General features: G+C 33.7%; 1 protein-coding gene across 1 annotated transcript in view; it reads right to left on the reverse strand.

Moving 5' to 3' along the window:
- Window positions 1-3,653: 3,653 nt before the first annotated feature.
- The window catches only part of FREM2 (FRAS1 related extracellular matrix 2), a 203,073-nt gene continuing 188,729 nt past the window's right edge, over window positions 3,654-17,997 (reverse strand). The window contains exons 17-24 of the mRNA XM_003764540.2: window positions 15,611-15,803; window positions 13,789-13,893; window positions 12,177-12,304; window positions 11,745-11,879; window positions 8,878-9,004; window positions 6,613-6,800; window positions 5,898-6,044; window positions 3,654-5,507 (exon numbers count right to left, since the gene is read on the reverse strand). Coding sequence (XP_003764588.1) covers window positions 4,998-5,507; window positions 5,898-6,044; window positions 6,613-6,800; window positions 8,878-9,004; window positions 11,745-11,879; window positions 12,177-12,304; window positions 13,789-13,893; window positions 15,611-15,803 — 1,533 coding nt within the window. The 3' untranslated portion in view covers window positions 3,654-4,997. The remainder of the gene's footprint in view (window positions 5,508-5,897; window positions 6,045-6,612; window positions 6,801-8,877; window positions 9,005-11,744; window positions 11,880-12,176; window positions 12,305-13,788; window positions 13,894-15,610; window positions 15,804-17,997) is intronic.

Below are 17,997 nucleotides of genomic sequence, written 5' to 3' on the forward strand. Positions count from 1 at the left end.
TAAAAAAAATAAAAAGTGTTTTAACTGATTTTTTGAGGTAGCTAAAGAGATCAGATTGTAAAAGTAAATGACAAGAACTTTATGTGAAATAAAAATCAGTGGGAAATGATAGTAATTATTTTGGAGACATAAGATTAGATTCATTGAACATGGCCTTCTGAGTTAATTCTTGCCCTTGTTCAGATCTACATAATGGGGGTCACATCACACTGGAGATAAAATATTTGATTGTCTTTAGTTCTATGGTGCTGTTTCTAGAACACATAAATAGAGGAACCTGCATTTCTACATTCTTGACAAATGACATGGTTACCTGAATGAAGCTCAGCATACTTAACAGACTGGTTGTTTTGGGGTCCTTCTTTATTTAACCATTGGAGTCTTTATCATGTTTATGTTAATCAACTATTTCTGAGTAAGGCATTTTGTAAACTTCAAAGAATTATATAAATGTAAATAGTTATTATTACTCATGTTTCATTCTTTTGGTTTCTATTAGAGGAACCATGTTATATTAGATAGAATATTAGACTTGGAATCAGGAGACATGGGTTTGAGTTGTAGCTTTGATAACAACTTGTTTAATCATAGCCAAGTCATTTCAGCTCTCCAAGCTTCATTTTCCTTATCCATAAAGTGAGTATAATGACACTTACTTTATATACTTCAGAGGGCTATTACAAAGAAAACATTTTGTAAATCTCAGTGTTATATGAACAAGAATTATGATTATTTCTCTTTTGTCAGTGCAATGGCTGAAGAGAAGAGTTTCAATCCAAATAGAATGCACTTTTTATTGCAATTAAAACAAAAAATAAGAAAACATCGAGATTAATACTTACACTTTTAAAAACAAAGATATTTTGTATCTGAACCAAGTAACCGAATCAAACATATATTGAAATGGTTTCTTTAAAAATACAACATAAATGTAACTATATATTTTAAAAACAAAAGGCCTTTCTTTTCAAAGGCACAATAATTAATTGATTAATCCTCTCTTTAGCATGGTCATTTAATACTTACTGAGCACCAAAATTATTAATGGGGTTGAGGAGCAAAGCAACTTTGTAAAAAGTGAAAGTCTGCCTCTCTCCAACCCTGGCACCTAGAGTCCATTTTATGGGATGAAATTATGAGTGAGAATGGCTTATAATGAGGTCCTTTGGGTACTTCACTAACTAAACATTATTGGGTGAAGTCCAAAATGAAGCTCCCTTATAATAACAAGTTATAATTATAATCCTTAAGATAACAATAATTTACAGAGACAAAAACAGTATTTTGAATATAGTAGACACTTAATAAATGTTTGTTGAATTTTATAAATTGAACTTTAAAATATTTGTACATATAATATTTAATTCTTACAGAGAAGAAACTTTTTAGGACATGGATTTCAGGAAACAAATATAGATACTACTACCTATGAAGTACTGAAATTAAATATTATGCTCCATTCTTTTAATAAAATGGCACTACTAATTGGATAAGAATTCAAATCTACATTGTTACCAGCTGCTTTATAGATATGTGAAATAAAGTTATTCTTCGAGAACTTTCATTCACATTTTATAAATACAGATGTGTGGTGACAAAGGCAAATAACACATTTTATTTTTGTTTTTTAATGGCAAATATTAGCACTCAAGAGACAAGATGATGTGGTAAAGGGAGTACAAAATTTAAAGCCTAGTCAGGAAGACCTTGATTCGAATTATGTTGCTAACACAAAGTCAGTCAGTCAGTGAAGATTTATTAAGTGTCTTTCAGGTACCATGTCCTGTGCTACACACTGGAGATACATAAAGTGGCAAAAGACAGTCCCTGTCCCTAAAGAACAACCTAATAGGAAAAGTAGCTGGGAGTTTATGAAACTACAATTTCTTAAGGTATTATTAATACTTTCCTCTTGTTCTAGGCATGAATTTTGGTCATTTTAGTTCTAGAGCTACAAGAGACCTTTGAGATCATAGAATCGAAGATTTAAAGCTGAAAGTTACCTTAGAGATCTATTGGCTTCCTCCTCCACATTATCCAAATGAAGAAACTGGGAATTAGAGAAATTAAAGGACTTGCCCAAAGTTAGACAAGTAGTAAATGTCAGAGTAGGAATTTGAATTAAGGTACACGCTGTGTCACACTGATAGGACTCTTGGTTTAGGGAAAGTTTTATGGTAGCAAAGCTTCCATAAAGGGAAGTAATCATGCATTCCATTTTCTTTCGGATTCCTCACAGTAACTAATAGAACAAGCTGCATGCAGAGAATACTCCATAAATTTGGACAGTTTGAACCTAAGCAAACATAACTTTAATTTACTTGTTGACATGTAAAAAATAGAAACAAACAAACAAAAAGATTCGCCAGTGGGTCCTTAGCACAATCATAAATTTTACAAAGATCAGTGACATTTGTTTTTAATACTATGAATTTTCAGTAGGATGACATTCTAATCAATAGCCAAATAACAGCTTCTGATTATCTAGGGAACTGGCTCCATTCCTACTCCAGACAACAGAAATTTTTTTTTAAAGATGGGAACTCATGACAAATTAATAATAAAAGATTGGAAATGAAAAAAATTAAGTAGTTTTTCAAAAATCTGTGAGGTCAATCAATCTTACTATAAAATACATTCTTTCAAGAAATTGATTTTTTTGTGGCCAAGGAGCACAATTTATAGATGGAGGTTAAGATTCTCTATATGCTACAGTAAATTGAAATGGATTTCATTAGAGAACATTGAATTTCCTTTGAGTCCTATAAAATTAAGAAAGTTAGGCTGCATAATTTTAACTCAGCTAATTTTCAGATACTTGTTCTTTGCTCCCCAAACCAAAATGAAATTATGCTTTCTAAAAAGAGAGGGGGAAGAAGAATAAAAAGGAAACAAAGATTTCTAGTTCTTTAACAAGGAAAGTTGTCTGTATATTGGATTCTACATGGCATGAACTATCTAAAAGCATTGCTAAAACACTCCATTATAAAATGGAATTTGACCTAAGATGGGTTTGTAAAGGTATTAATTATTGGAAGTCTCAGAAGGATCTTGTTATAATGGTGACAGCTATAACACAATCTTAAGGGGTAGTTTTGCTTGGTCTGTGAACCATCTTTTTGATGACTTAACACAAGGTTAGATGAAATTCTATACTCTGTACAAATTGTCCCAAAAACCATTAAATGGTATATAATTGATGTATTGTTTACTGCAACAGAGTTAATATTCAATTCATACAAGGTAGCCAAAGAGCACATAACATTGGCCAGAACACTGAATAAGGTAGACAGGTGGATGTTTCCAGATGTCTCACCACTGACTTGTAGGGGAAATCCTAGGATTCAGGGAACTATATATAGTTCTGCGTGGTAAGAGATGCTATGTGGGTTCCTTTGAATTGTAATTGAACCATGGTAAACTCATTTATTGAGTGAAGAATTAGCCAACTCTGTTTTTTTTTTCTCAGAGATTTCTACAATGTTGAATTGCCAAACTGCCTAAGTTTTTTCCCAACTGTACACAGGTAGTTTTCCCAAATCAGGTTAATAGTACATAATGACTGAGAGCTACTTTTACACTAGATTTTTGTGTGAGCATTTGCACACACACATTTATATACATACATATATACACATTTATATGTATAGACATGTGCATATGTATAAATATATATTTTTTCACATGTGTGTATATATATATATATGTATATATCTAAAAAGACTCTAGATGTTGCACTAAAAAGTTTTGGCTAATTCAAAAGCATTAGGCTTGGAAAGAGATTTTTTCTGGATTAAGAAGGATTTTTTTCAGATCTATGAAGCTGAGTAACTTGGAGGGCCTTTTTAGCATGGCAACTATAGGGTCTCTCCATTTGGATCGGTTTCTAAATAGAACATTCTTAAAATGTGTCATTATTAATTTGACTCTCATACATCTAAGTGTGACCATGCTATTAATGCACACTGCCTGAGGATCGGCCTGACAGGAGATGGGAAGCTATCACTCTCTATAGTACTTTCAAAAGACCCCACCATTAGACATTACTATATTAATAAATATAAATCCCTCCAATAAAGTAGGTGCTGCTCCTTCACACCCATTTTCTATAAAGTCCTATCTAACTATAAGACATAGGACTCAGAGTTGCAGGTGTTTTCTAGGCTCAATTCTTTTAGAATCTTGTCTTATGTATGAGTTTAACTTTACATCTTCTCTAGATGACCAACATACCACCAAACCTGTATCCTTTCCCATATCTGTTGGTATTGTCAAGAAGGGTAATTCACTATTTAGTAGTCTATAACCAGGACAGAGATGTCCCACTTCCATAAAGATGTGCTCTCTTCTAGACAGACCATATTCTTTGGTTAAATATAAACTTAAATAAGCAAACAAAATAAAGTGGGTCTGGGGAGGGCGAGAATCAGATCAAATACTATTGGGAGACCTCTTCTCTCTCCTTCTCCCACAGTTTAAGAGACCTGAAACTCATGGATTAAGAGATAGCCCCAGTCATGATTCTGTGCTGTTTTCATTTCTTGGAAAACTTGTCAGGTCAAACGAAGTGCTTCCCATTCCACCAGATAAGTGATAATGAAGTTTCTAGTAATAAACAGTACATCCTGAATAAACAACATGAAAATTGCACCTTTGAAGTTCATACACAGTGAAAAAGAGAAAGAACAGACTTTCTCTTACACCATTTGTAAGATCTACTAGCACCTTTGGATAGTTTCTTCTTCATGTTCTTGAGAGATTGCTTCAGTGGAATGTCATTCCCTTTCCATGCTGTGCTTTCAGCAACTATCACTGCTGTGAAGACATGGGGCTGACTTTTGGCAGAATGAGAGACTGGCTATGAAGTGTTCTTGTGTTTGTAGAAAGAGAAGAAGAGTTCAAAAAGAGTCTGTGAATATACCTAAAGACTCCAGAACTGTCCGTTCACAGTATTACATTCTGGGTTCCTTTTTGAGGCTGAATTGTAGCACCTGAGATCAAACCTCTGAGCTGTCGCTAGTGTACCTGTGCTGGGGCATCATTGGTTCACTGCTCCCTGATCCCTCTGGGGCATCCTTTTTGGAGCTCTGTTTCCTCTTTAGCAGCAGTACAGTAATTGCAATTAGACAAATGGTAAGCAGGCCAGTGGCCACACCTGTGATAACTGTGATGAGGTTTACTTCAGGGTTGCTATTGTTCAACTCCCTGGGAAGAACTCCATCCAAAGGAACTTCCCTTTGAGGGATCTGCTTCTTGTTGGAGCGGTCCAGGGCTATGTGCTGGATGTTTGTCCCTCGGTTATTTTCAGCTCCAATTTCCTTGGCAAGTGACGGAGCATTTTTGGCCTCTCTTTTCTTTCTGTTTTCTGTGGATGTTTTCAGTATCCCAGGATTTGATAGAGAGTGGTACTGGTATTCCACACTCCTTTTGCCAATACCTCGGTTAGTATTGTCTTTTGATCTGACTGTATAGATTGTATGTATGTACCATTCCCTGCCAAGGGACACCTGGAAAACATACGAACAAAAAGTTATCAGACAAAAGCTTTTGGCCAGTCTTGATCATTGTATCCTAGAAAGTAAACAAAAGATGGGTTTTAAAGAATGATAATTTTACTTAGCTTGTTGTATTCATTCATTCAACACACATTTCAGCCCTTATTTATCATTCAATAAGTATTTATTAAGTGCCTAATATGTTCCATGCATTATGGATAGGATTAAAAGCTGGACCTGTAATTCCATTGAAGAGGGAATTCCTAGGTGAGGAATCTTCCTCTTCCAATACAGGTTGCTATGTTCTCTTTAACATAGAGTTTTAGAGAGCTGCCAGTGACATTGCAAAGTTGAATGATTTGCCCAGAATCCTCAGATCTCAAAGAGTAACTTATTACTTACTTGAAATAGTGGTGTGGAGTCAACTTTAAATCCATCAGATCCAGGCTGCTTAACCAAGAGAACTGCTTCAGGATCATCTGCTGCAAGTTTGGCATTGAACAGGACATTTCCAAAGCTAGTGGCTTGGGTCTCTGGTTGAGCTTTGTCCTAAATGATGAAGGAAATAATTGGCTACTGAAGATAACACCACACTTTGTAAGCCAAGAGTGCAACTTCCTTCCTTCCTCCTTCCCTCCCTTCCTCTGTCTCCCTCTGCCTCTTCCTCTCCTTCACCCTATCCTCTTTCTTCTCCCTTTTCTTCTCCTTCTCCCTGTTTCTCTATCTGTCTCCCCCTGTCCCCCTTCCTCCCTCCTTTTCTATTCTTTCTTTCTTTCTTTCTTTCTTTCTTTCTTTCTTTCTTTCTTTCTTTCTTTCTTTCTTTCTTTCTTTCCTTCCTTCCTTCCTTCCCTTCTCTGTATTAATAAAACTTCCTTTTTCTTTCCTCCACTCCCTCCTCCCTCCCTCTTTCCTTTCTTTCTTCTTTCCTCCCTCCTTCTCTTTCCTTCCTTCCTTCCTTCTTCTTTCTCTCCACTTCTTCTTCCTCCTCCTCCTCCCTTCTCCCTCCTTCTTGTAAATTGGAAGCAAGACAAATTTTCTTCCATGTGACGGAGTTCAAGAAGACTAGACAGTTTTATTAATACAGAGAAAGTCAGTGCCTTAAATTATGGATACTTACCACAATTTTAAATCTATACAGGAGAGAGGGAGAGTCTGCTAAGCAGCCATATTCAGCATTACTTGGACTATATTTAGGTACATATCCATCAGCTCCAGTACATAGGAACACTTTCTCAATGCTACAGTAGAAAGAATCACCCAGGTTCTGTACAGGATCCACCATTACTCGACCATAAATGATATCACCTGGAAGAAGAAGTAGACTATACCAAAGCTTCTTAAATTGTGGGTTATTACCCCATATGAGGGTCACATAACTGAATGTGAGAGTCTTCAAATTATGATTTATTATCAGTAAATGTTTGCTTTAGATAATTTCTCAGATGAAAATGTGTTATGAGTGGAAAAAAAATTAAGAAGCCCTGGGATATACTATCCTTATTAAGCTTCTGTGAGAGAGATGGTAAAGAGGTCACTTTTTTGGGGCACAAAACAGTTTTTGACCTGGTTCTAGGTGTATTACAAGGCCCCTTAATGGTTGTCTAATAGTCTAGTGTATTTCAAGAGTTTTTTTAGGAAAACTTGCTCTGTTTCATGTCCATCCCAGCAAGTCAATGAAGCTTTTTCAATGTGATTAAGGTTTGAGTAAATGTAGCCCTCACAGCTTGGCCCAGCATTTGATATTTGAAGCATCCTACCATAATTTAACTCATTTTACATAAAAAAAACTCTAAACAGAATAGAATAACACACTTTACAAGTGAATATTTTAATCGATCAATTAGATTTATTTTATTTTTAAAAATAGTCTGGAAACAAAACCTAAAGCAATTTCTGAAGTACCTGCCAGTTTAAGATGACATAAAAAATGAAAATAAAATGTTTTAGCTAAATCCCACAATAAGTGTTTCAAAAGATAATTTAACTCTACAGAGAAATAACATCTAAAATAATAAATTGTTTGATGTAGTTGGGAATTAAGTTACCAACCCATATACATAAATATAACTAAAGATTTATTAAAGTTATTTCTAGAAAACTAAGATAGGTCATTAAAACATGACTTATAAGGTATCACAGTCTCAAATTTGGAAAGAGAACTCAGAAATTCCGAACTTTAAGTTCAGTACTTTCTTTTCTCAACTAGTGTCATGATGTATGTTAGACACATAAAATCAACCTCAAAACAATTTTTGCACAAATAAGAAAAAAAGTTAATTTATACAAGTAAAAATAATTATATAGAGATATTCAATAAATACTTCTTATTTTAATCTATGTATTTAATGTTATAAAGATTAAAATACAAATCACATAGATATCTCTCTGGATACCCACACACTTTATTCTGTTACTAGAGCTATATAAAGAGTTCCAGGTGAAGAACTATATCTCCCACTACATTTTGTTTCTTTTGCAACTCACAGTCCTAGAGAGTAATCTGGAAGCCTGAAAGATTAAGTGATTTTCTCAGGATCACATGACCATATGACCAGATTCCAAGACAAGCTCTCTGCCCTCTACACCATATTTCTCATGTGGCAAAGTCATAACAAAAGCAAAAACAAAATATCAAAGGGATTATGAAAAAGAAAAATAACAGAGGATGGAAGTGTTCTTACATTGCAATTATCCTCTAAAGCAGAATTAACAAAATTATCTAATAAAGGATGAAAAAATAGAAAAAATAGATTAGTGGAATAGGTTGTCATCATTTGTGATGCTGAGGTAAAATAACTGACTTAGGATTCTAAATCCAGAACATATTCTGTATATGGAAAAAAGATTATGAAAACAAGATTAATGTGTATGCTACCATGTTAAAGGAAATATATATGTATATATATATATACATATAAATTTTAGAATGAGTTTAATAATTGTTAAAAAGTAGAAGTCATAATCACAAATATAATCATTTTTAATCTTCTAGGATTTTTTGCTTCATCTTACAAATTCATGTTTCACACTTTCTTCTTCTATGCATATATATATATATATATACACATATACACACACACACACACATATATATATACACACACATTGAATCCCTGTGATTCTTATGAAAATTAAAATAAAAATGTATTTACATAACATGTATATATTAAAAATCATTCAGGTAAGGATACTTTCCTCAAATCTAGCATTTAGCCTATAGCAAAAATTCAGCTCAAAAGCTCATATGAAAATAAATTTTAAAAATCATTTTAAAAATCCTCCAAAGAGAGTTGGTTTATTCTTTATGAAAATAACTTTAAAAGTAATAATTTTATATGCTTGATTAGCAGCTGAATTAGACCTCTTTCACATGTAAACATACCTTCTGTAAAAGCAACATCACTCTCCTGCCCAAATCCCATTGATCCATCAGATAGCCAGAGACTCTTCTTGGATAGGAGAAACATTTGTGTGTTCAAGCTAAACTCTGCTGCCACAGGGTCACTGACCTAAAACCAATCATAAAAAAATCTTCAATATATTCCTCTTGAACAAAGTGAAGATGTCAAAATAAAACACTGTTGTTCTCCTTTGCTTGCCAAGAAAATGCAGCTTTTACTATTCTCTTTATGCTTTGGATAATCTCATTCTAATCTACTCTCAGTCATTTTGCTTTTGTGATACTATGCCAGCAGCAGTGATTTTGTTTGCCCTTATGAGATCTATTATATCAATATAAAAATATGATTTTGTCGATAGAGAAAACTGATACTGACCACATGCCATCTGTATTGGGCCATGATGCTTTGAAACAGAGTTGGTACCACTTGAATTAATTTCCCACTAGGTAAATAGGTTGAAAACACAAAAGTGGTTCCTTTGGGTCATTGTATAACAACTGTCTTATGTATTGTCTTGGGGACTTGACAAAATCCATGGAACCCTATGGGCTACTTTTACCTGAAGAATCACAGAGCATGACTTAGGAGATATTGAAGGAGAAACCTGAGAAAAGTTATGTTCAATTTGTTCTTTCACTTAGGGAAATAAACAGGATTCACTGCTTAGTACGTGAGTCTTAATGGGCTGTTTCTTAGAGTTCAAAGAAGTTAAATGACATTCATGGAATTTGAACCGAGGTCTTCAAAACTATGAACCCCATACTTACTAACTTGTCACTTACTTCTTATGTGTAAGATTCAGAAAAGCATTAAAACGGTGGATCAAACTGTCTATGGGGACAGAAAAAAGCAAAAATCCTACCACTTAAGCTCTTTTCCACTAGTTTGTCTTATGGAATGTATGTGGTTAGATTAGTTAGCCAACTATTCAATATTACTCATTGAACTCTATCAACCTCCAAATCTGTTTTATGCAGAGCAATGTAATATATCTTAGACCAGTATCAAAGTGTAAGAATTTAAATGTCAAGAAAAATATGCAATAGAGATACTTCCATAAAACTATCCCTTAGGGAGTTATCCCCCCTGTTTTGTTTTCTGTCCAGAGAATTCTACTGAGTCTAATTCAGGAGACACAAAATCAGTTAAATGTTACTTCTTTCTTCAGTGAACTTGGCTTATCTTAAAGATTTTCTCCTAGTGTAACCTGCAGTTTAAGCAGAAGGAATAGCATGAAGAATTAGAGAGATACTGAATTCTGAGCCAAAAATGCCATTATTTCCAGTTTTGCTTCAAGTTCAAGTTCCAGTTTTGTTAATATGTGGTATTAAGTAAGTCCCATAATATCTCAAAGCCTTTGATTTTCTCATCTGCAAAATGAAATGAAACTAGGTGACTTCTAAGGATTTTCCCAGCTTTAAATCTTATAAAGTATCCACTAGTGATCCTCAATAGATCCCTTATACTAGCACCTCAATCCAAAAGGAGACAACAGCCTTCATTAAATGCTCAGGATGTGAGAAGCACCGTGCTAAGTGTTAAAGGTACAAGAGTTAAAAATAAAACAAAAATAGTCCCATTTCTTAAGAAATTTATATTCAAATAGAATAGACAACATTTATGTAAATATGTATATATGTACATATATATGTCTAGTAATACAAGATATATACAGATTATATGAATGTAGTCTGATATAGGGAAGGTATTAGCAGCTGGGAGGACTAAATAGCGTCCCCTGCAGAAGTAGGATTTGAGCTGAATCTTTAAGGGAAACCAAAGTGAGAGACAAAGTTTAAGGGGTAGAGCACTGGAAACTGCCATTTCAAAGCATGGAGATGAGACTTATTTGAGGAACTATAAGTAAATTAGGATAAATTGTAGCACCTATAAAGGGGGAAAAAAGTATAATAAGGCTGGAAAGGTAGGAAGGGGACAGATAATTTAAAGCATTACATGTCCAACGGGGAGTTATTTTTTATCTTTTAAATGAGAAGGAGGTACTGAAGCTTCTTAAATAGGGAGTAGGAGGAAAGATTGCCAGATTTTTGCTTCAGAAAAATTGCTTTTGGAACCTGAGTGTAGAATCAGCTGAAGTAGAAGAGATGCAATAAGGAAACCAGTTAGGAGACTATAGCAGTAGTAGGTTATTGCAGTAGTTCAGATGAGAGATGGTGGTGGTCTGAACTAAGTTTGTGCACGCATGAGTGAAGAAAAGGGCAAATATATGTTAAGGAAGATTTGGCAATAGATTGGAAATGTTGCGTGAGAGTAAAGAGTTGAAGGAAAAGATTATAGTCCTGGATGACTGGAAAAATGGTAGCATCCTCAAAATTGATAGGATTGTTTGGAAGATTTTGGGGGAAAGAGTGAATGTTTTATAGAGTTTACATGTATTTCAATTTTTATTATAATTCTAACTTGTTCACGAGCTAATTTTTAGGTCCTTTTTTCAGGCTTTGGCTTGTGAGTTTGTGTGAACTCATCCGTATGCTACTCTAAATTCTATACTTAATTTATTTACTGGAATATATGACTGAATATATCAACACTTTGTCTATAATAGGAATTGCTGCATATTCAATAATACAAAATCTCAGAATCTTTTAACTTGAATAAAGTTTTAACCATTGTATCATGTTTAGAAGGTATTTAATTTTAACTCTAAGTTAAATACAAATGGATATGATTTCAACTATGAATACCCTTTTCATTTGAAAAATAATCCATAATTCTTTTTTTAATGTTGAATACTTGATATGGATGGCATTGGTTAAAGGTGACTTCCCATAATTATGAAAGCCTGCCAATAAATCAACACAATAAAGAAATAATTCTCTAAGAGTACCTGCTGAAATCGAATGTCCAGGTCAAATGTGATTGGCTCTCTAGGGTTACAAATCACTGGTAAGCGGTATTCCTGATGTGGAGAGGTTGTACATGGTATAAGTTTCACAGTATAAGTTCCTGAATAGTCCCTGACCTGGAAAGGAAAAAGAGAAAATATGGCCCTTCAACTAAAAAGTTGAGTTAAGATTAAGGGAAGAGTTTTTAACCTTTTTACTATCATGAACCCTGTTGGCAGGATGGTGAAGCCAATTTTATTCATAGAATAACATTTTAAGTATACAAAATAAAATACATAATATTGCAAAAGGAAAGAATTATATTGAAATGCATTTGTAAAAAATGTTTTAAAAAGTCCATGGACATCTAATTAAAACTTCCTGATTTCTAGCCACCAATGAAAAGAAATAAAGGTAGATTCTTTATCAATTACCGAAAAGTCAGAAACAAAGCTCCATTGCTGGACTGGCTGGTTATATGTTGGTTCACTCCTTATGAGGCGGAGAGAAAAAGTCAGGCCAGGATGATCAGCTGAGATGATCATAGAACTTGTGGAAGATGCTATAAAGGCAACAACAATAATAACATCAACAATAATGGTACTTATAATACTTTGCCTTTTAAAGTACTTTATTTTTTAAAATACATTTTTAGATACATTCTCTCTTTTATTGCACATATCTCTCTATTATTGACAGGAAACGGAAGAAATGAAATCAGAGAAATTAACTTATATAAGTTAAAATTGGTTGCTTCTTGCAGTACCTGGACTAGATAGCAAATAATTTTGTTTCTTTGTGATTGTTTCACTACATTGTACCATACACTCAATAGACAGTGTGATATGGTAGTCCATTAGGTTTGAAGCCAGAAGTTTGAATTCTGGTACTGCCAATGTGTGTAATCTTGGATTTTTCACCCATCTGGGCTTCAAATTCTTTACTGTAAAATGAGGGTTTTGGACAAGAAGCTCACTAAAGCTCTTTATAATTATGACATGGTTCACTGAAATACTTGCACTACTTAGGGTCTCTTTTCTAGTGAGTTAGAGTCTATTCACTTTCCTACTGCACAGATGTTATGGGCTGAACTTAATGTACCTAGTTACAGTCAACACAGCTGGGCAAGTCTAATTTAAGTACAGAATCTATTTTTAAAGATTCATATGAAGCTTTAAAGCATTTTAAAACTTTGAAACATTTTAACTTAGTAAATTATGTTAGAAAGTCCCTATTTTTCAATAGATTGTTAATGCTAAGAAAATAAAATTATATTGATTGTTTATTTTTTGCAGTTTGATTTCTTTGAAGATATTATGAAAAAATCTCATTCTCTGAAGGGACATTTCATTTTCTCTATTGTCAGAACACACATTCAGGAAGAGGGAAGACTACACAAAAAGAGTAGATGATGTTCTTATATTCTTAGGGGACATATGCACATTTTGCAATGACATATGGATTTGAAATGGTGGGTATTGGTATAATTAAATGAGGAGTTAAATATTGTTAGAAAAAGATCTTAATAAAATATTTCTTTAAATGAGGATTTTTTCAACTTTTAGAATATTGTTGACTGTTAAAATTAGCCAATTGTTTAGGACAGGCATTTCACAGAGTACCACTGTAAGTAAAATGCCTTAGATAATATCCATAAAATACTGTTATAAAAGTCAGTTTTTCATCTTGAGGAAGAAACTGAAATTCCAGTTTTTTCCCTTACAGTTCTATATTTTTATAATACATTTTTCCTTTGGTATATCAATCGTTTATTCCCCAATTATAGGTCTCCTCACTTTTCCATAAAAAAAATAAGCAAAACTATTTAACATAGCCATTGTTATTGAAAGCGCTTCCCACTTTTAAAATGTTGTAAAAACAACACTCAAGTTTTTTTTTTTTTTTTTTAATAGAAAACTGATTATATGTTGCATTTTAAAAGTAAAATTTCTGTCAATGGTAAAATGCATTGAAAATTTTGAAAACAGAAGAAACTTATGCCTGTCTTATTGAAAAGATTATAGGAACATGAAAACAAGCTGTTACCAGGATGGGACAACACAAATAAACCATGAAATCGAGCTTCTGTCTTGAAGTTTACCACCAAACGTCCTTCCTCACTGATACGCATGCTGGTCGGATAAAGGGAACCTACAAGAAAAGAAACCAAAAAGCATTGAAAAACAAACAGGAATAAGAGATCCAAGTCCAGGTATTTTTAAGAACAATAGTTCAAGTATTTTAAAAATTATTTTATATTGTTAAATTTTCCTGGTCCTTTCAACAGAGAGATCAGAGCAGAATTCTACAGACCCAGGTTAAGCAGAACTTGGCTTTCTCTCTATCCCTGTGGTAAAAGATTTCTAGAAATGAAAGGAAATAAGATTGGTAAAAGTAGATTAAGTTATTGTAAACTCTGCAAGCCAAGCAGAACGACCAGGAGTCTTATACCTTGTGAAAGTCCTCTCTAAGCTTTAGCGTAAAGAAATGAAGTAAGCAGCTAAAATCCATGACAAATTTGTACGAATTAGTGAGTTTTGTGGGTCATGGTTTTAAAGATACCTGCATTCTGCAGATTCTACTAAAATTTACAAGCTTGCAGAAAGCAAACTAGAAAATCTAGCTGTCTGACACAAGTTGGCTCCTAGGTACAAGAAGGATGTGATGTCCTTATGCTGGAGATTGGAAGCATTAAAAATACCACCATGAGGAGTCACTTAAAATATGTGCTCTGTGTTTTTTTAAGCAAAAGAAAAAAAAGTTTGAAGATGATCTCTAGGTAATTTTTCAATAATATCACACCATTTGACACAACTCTTAACAAAACTATAATCCAGTTAAGACGATGAGTTCACACTTGAAATATCTTGTCCATTCTTTTTTCTTTATTATTTTTTTTAAAGATTGTTATGGGCATTGTGCCACAATTGGGTATGTAACTAGGATAACACCATAATTCTGAAAGTAAATACAACCTTGTTTGATTAATGGAACTCATTAACTGCATATTTCTGAATTTTGAATCATGACTCAGGAATGGGGATGGATCTAAGGTCATGAGATAATAAATAGAAAACTCTTTGCAAATCTTAACATGTTATATTATATAAAAATGATTGCTTAGGAAAAGTGAAAAAAAGTATGGTCCTATACTGACACTTCTCACTATCGTTCTCACAATCATCTCCCAATGACAGATTAGCATGTTTCTATTGCACACACATTTTCATAAATAAAAGCCTATGTAATTTTTCTGATGATATATCTGTTACTGAAAATATCTCTTTCTTTTCAAGAACTAAAATTGGCTTTTATGTTCCTTTGACTGATTTATAAGGCTTTTTTGCAATATGTAAGTTATTTTGTTTGGCAGAATGTTTTCCCTGATCTTTTATAAGATTTATATATTGTAATATTTCTGAGTTTTAAATGATACAGCTTTCTATGTACTTAAATTATGGGAGTAAAGTCAAGTGTTTTTTCATGAAAAATGATGCTATTATAAAAGAGTAATTAGATATAGTGAAATGTTTCCAATCTTTTAGGAACATAAAACTGGGAGGGGATCCTCAGATTATATACCTCTAGATCAGAGGTCCATGGACCTCAGGAGTCCTAAAATAGATCCCAGAGGGTCTGTAAAATTATGTGATTAAAAAAGTATCTTTATTTTCATTAATTTCTAACAGAAATTGAGTTTTACCTTCAATTATCAAATAACATAATTCTAAGAAAGTTTCCATAAACTTTAGCAGACTGTCAAAGGGATGCTGTTTCATATGTATATTTATTAATATTAAAGAAACAAATTTATATTTATAAATATTTAGTAGAAATCATTTAAAGCTCTTGAAATCCCAGGACCTACCTTGGAGCTCTGCTTCTGGTGGACTGCCAATTCCATCATTCCACAAGATGGCAGTATCATACACAAAAGTGAGTCGAAGCTCAGACTTCAGGTCAAAATGCTGCCATCCTCCCACGCCAACAGGGGAATGGAAAACATAGGAAACATAGAGGGGAACTCGCAGGGTGACATAGGACTGCACTAGATTCAGGACCTAAAGAGGGATGACATAATTCTATTCACAATTGTACTTAAACACAAGAAAAAAAAACAACATTGCATTTAAACAATATACCACAAAAAAACAAAGCAATACAAACCAAAAAAAAAAAAAAAAAAAAAAAGCTGAAGTCCTGGAATAGGCTAATTTACTTCACAGTAAGAGCTTTTATCCCCCTCTTATTTAATATCATTGGTGAGAGGAATCACTGAAGTTGCAATATTTTTACTGCATTTTTGTTCTATAGCAATCAATTCAGGCTCCCTTAAAGACCTGTTATTAGGACTGTTTTCACATAGAGCAAAGAATTTTTAGTCTGAAATCTGAGTTCACAACTATACAAAGCTAACAGTTCCATTATTTGGAGCAATGTCTGCTCCCAGCTGCCCACTCCATTAAAAAAAAAAATTTGGGCCACATTGTAGACAATGAAACAAGGAAGGAAATATTTTCTGACTATAACCTTGCATGGGATGCTTCCAAAGTGGCCTATGTCTCAAGGAACACTGGTAACTGAGGCATTTATCTGGATCTTGTACTATTTCCCTGTTAAAAGTTTAGATTACTCTAAAGGTATTTGTGTGTGTGTGTGTGTGTGTGTGTGTGTGACAGAGACAGAGCGATAGAGGGAGAGAGGAAAGGAGAGACACACAGCAGAGAGAGATGACAAGAAGAGACAGAGACAGAGGGAGACAGAGAAAGAGATAAAGAGAGAGAGAGAGATCATCTTTTTTTATTTATAGTTCCATTATGAGACATATGTATACTATTATGGACACAGAACTTATAGATGATCTAATTCTAGTCCAAACCCTTATTTTACAGAGTGAGAAAATGGAATTCATATAATTAAAGGGATTTGCTTCAGGTTACACACCTTACAAACAGCAGAACCAGGATTCACTCTTTGGATTCCACAATTAAAACTTTGACTTTTGATTCCACAATCCCCACTCCCTCCCCACAGAACATTGTTATTTCAGGCAAAGCTCAGTGCCACAGGTTCAAATGGCCTTGCTAAATAATACTCCAGTTCAATCTATGTCTTTTAAAAAATCTTATTTTTTTGTTTTCTTTTATAACATTTCTATTTTAAAACATATGTGCATGTGTGTATATTTGTATATGTGTGTACATGTGCCCTCCCACCTTGCTGCAAATCAACTCTTATGACAAATTATTTTTGTTTGTTTTTTAAAGACAGAAGTAAAGTAGTTCAGAAACCTAACAAACATTTAAACTCTATATGACAGTGTAAGTAATATTCCCTAACTGTGGTCTTCTCTCTCTGAAAAGAAGCATAAGAGGGATATTATCCCAACTCTTTTCTGGAGTCAAGCTTGGTGATTATAATTACAATGTTTCATTTTCTTTTATTTTTTCCTTCCTTTCTCCCTCCCTTCCTTCCTCCTTTCTTTTCTCCCTCTCTTCTTTTCTTCTTTCTTTCCTTCTTTTCTTCCTTTACTTTTTTTTGCAATCTTTTCTTAATAAAGTTCCCAAAGCACCACTTTCTCAGCCCAAGATGGTTCTCTGTTCGTAGAATTTTCTTGTGTAAGCAATCAAAATCTGCTTTCTATGTTGCTAGGCACAGCCTGCTTGTAATAGGATTACTCCCAAATATACAGAAACCCTGCTTTCAATGGTCAATAGCTACCCAGGAGGAACTGTCCAATTTAGAGTATAAACTCTCACCTCTCGTCACACCCCAAACAAAAGTAATCTTTTCCAAGTCCAGGATCTTAACGATCTCCTAACTCCAAGCATTTTTACTGGCTGTCTCCTGTGTTTAAAAAGTCTTTCACTCTTATCTCCACCTTCCAGATTCTCTGGCTTCCTTCAAATTTCAGCTAAAGACATACTTTCTGGAAGAAGTCTTTTTTACATTTCTCTTTAATCTTAATGCCTTCTGTCTGAAATTAGCTCTACTTTATGGTGTCTATATCTTGCTTGCATATTATTTGCAAATTGTCTCTCCCAACTAGAATGTGAGTTATTATATAAGACCGTATTTTTGACTTTTTTACAGATGTTAACACAGTGCCTGGTACATAATAGGCACTTAAGAAATACAAGTTGAATGTTTGTAGTCACAGAGATGGTGACAGATTAATTTTTTTTTTTTGCCAGCTCAATACCTATTACAGTGCTTTTCACTATTAGGCACATGGCAGTTGAATTGAATTAGGCA

Source organism: Sarcophilus harrisii, chromosome 3 (assembly GCF_902635505.1).
Source record: "Sarcophilus harrisii chromosome 3, mSarHar1.11, whole genome shotgun sequence".
Taxonomy (NCBI): Eukaryota; Metazoa; Chordata; class Mammalia; order Dasyuromorphia; family Dasyuridae; genus Sarcophilus; species Sarcophilus harrisii.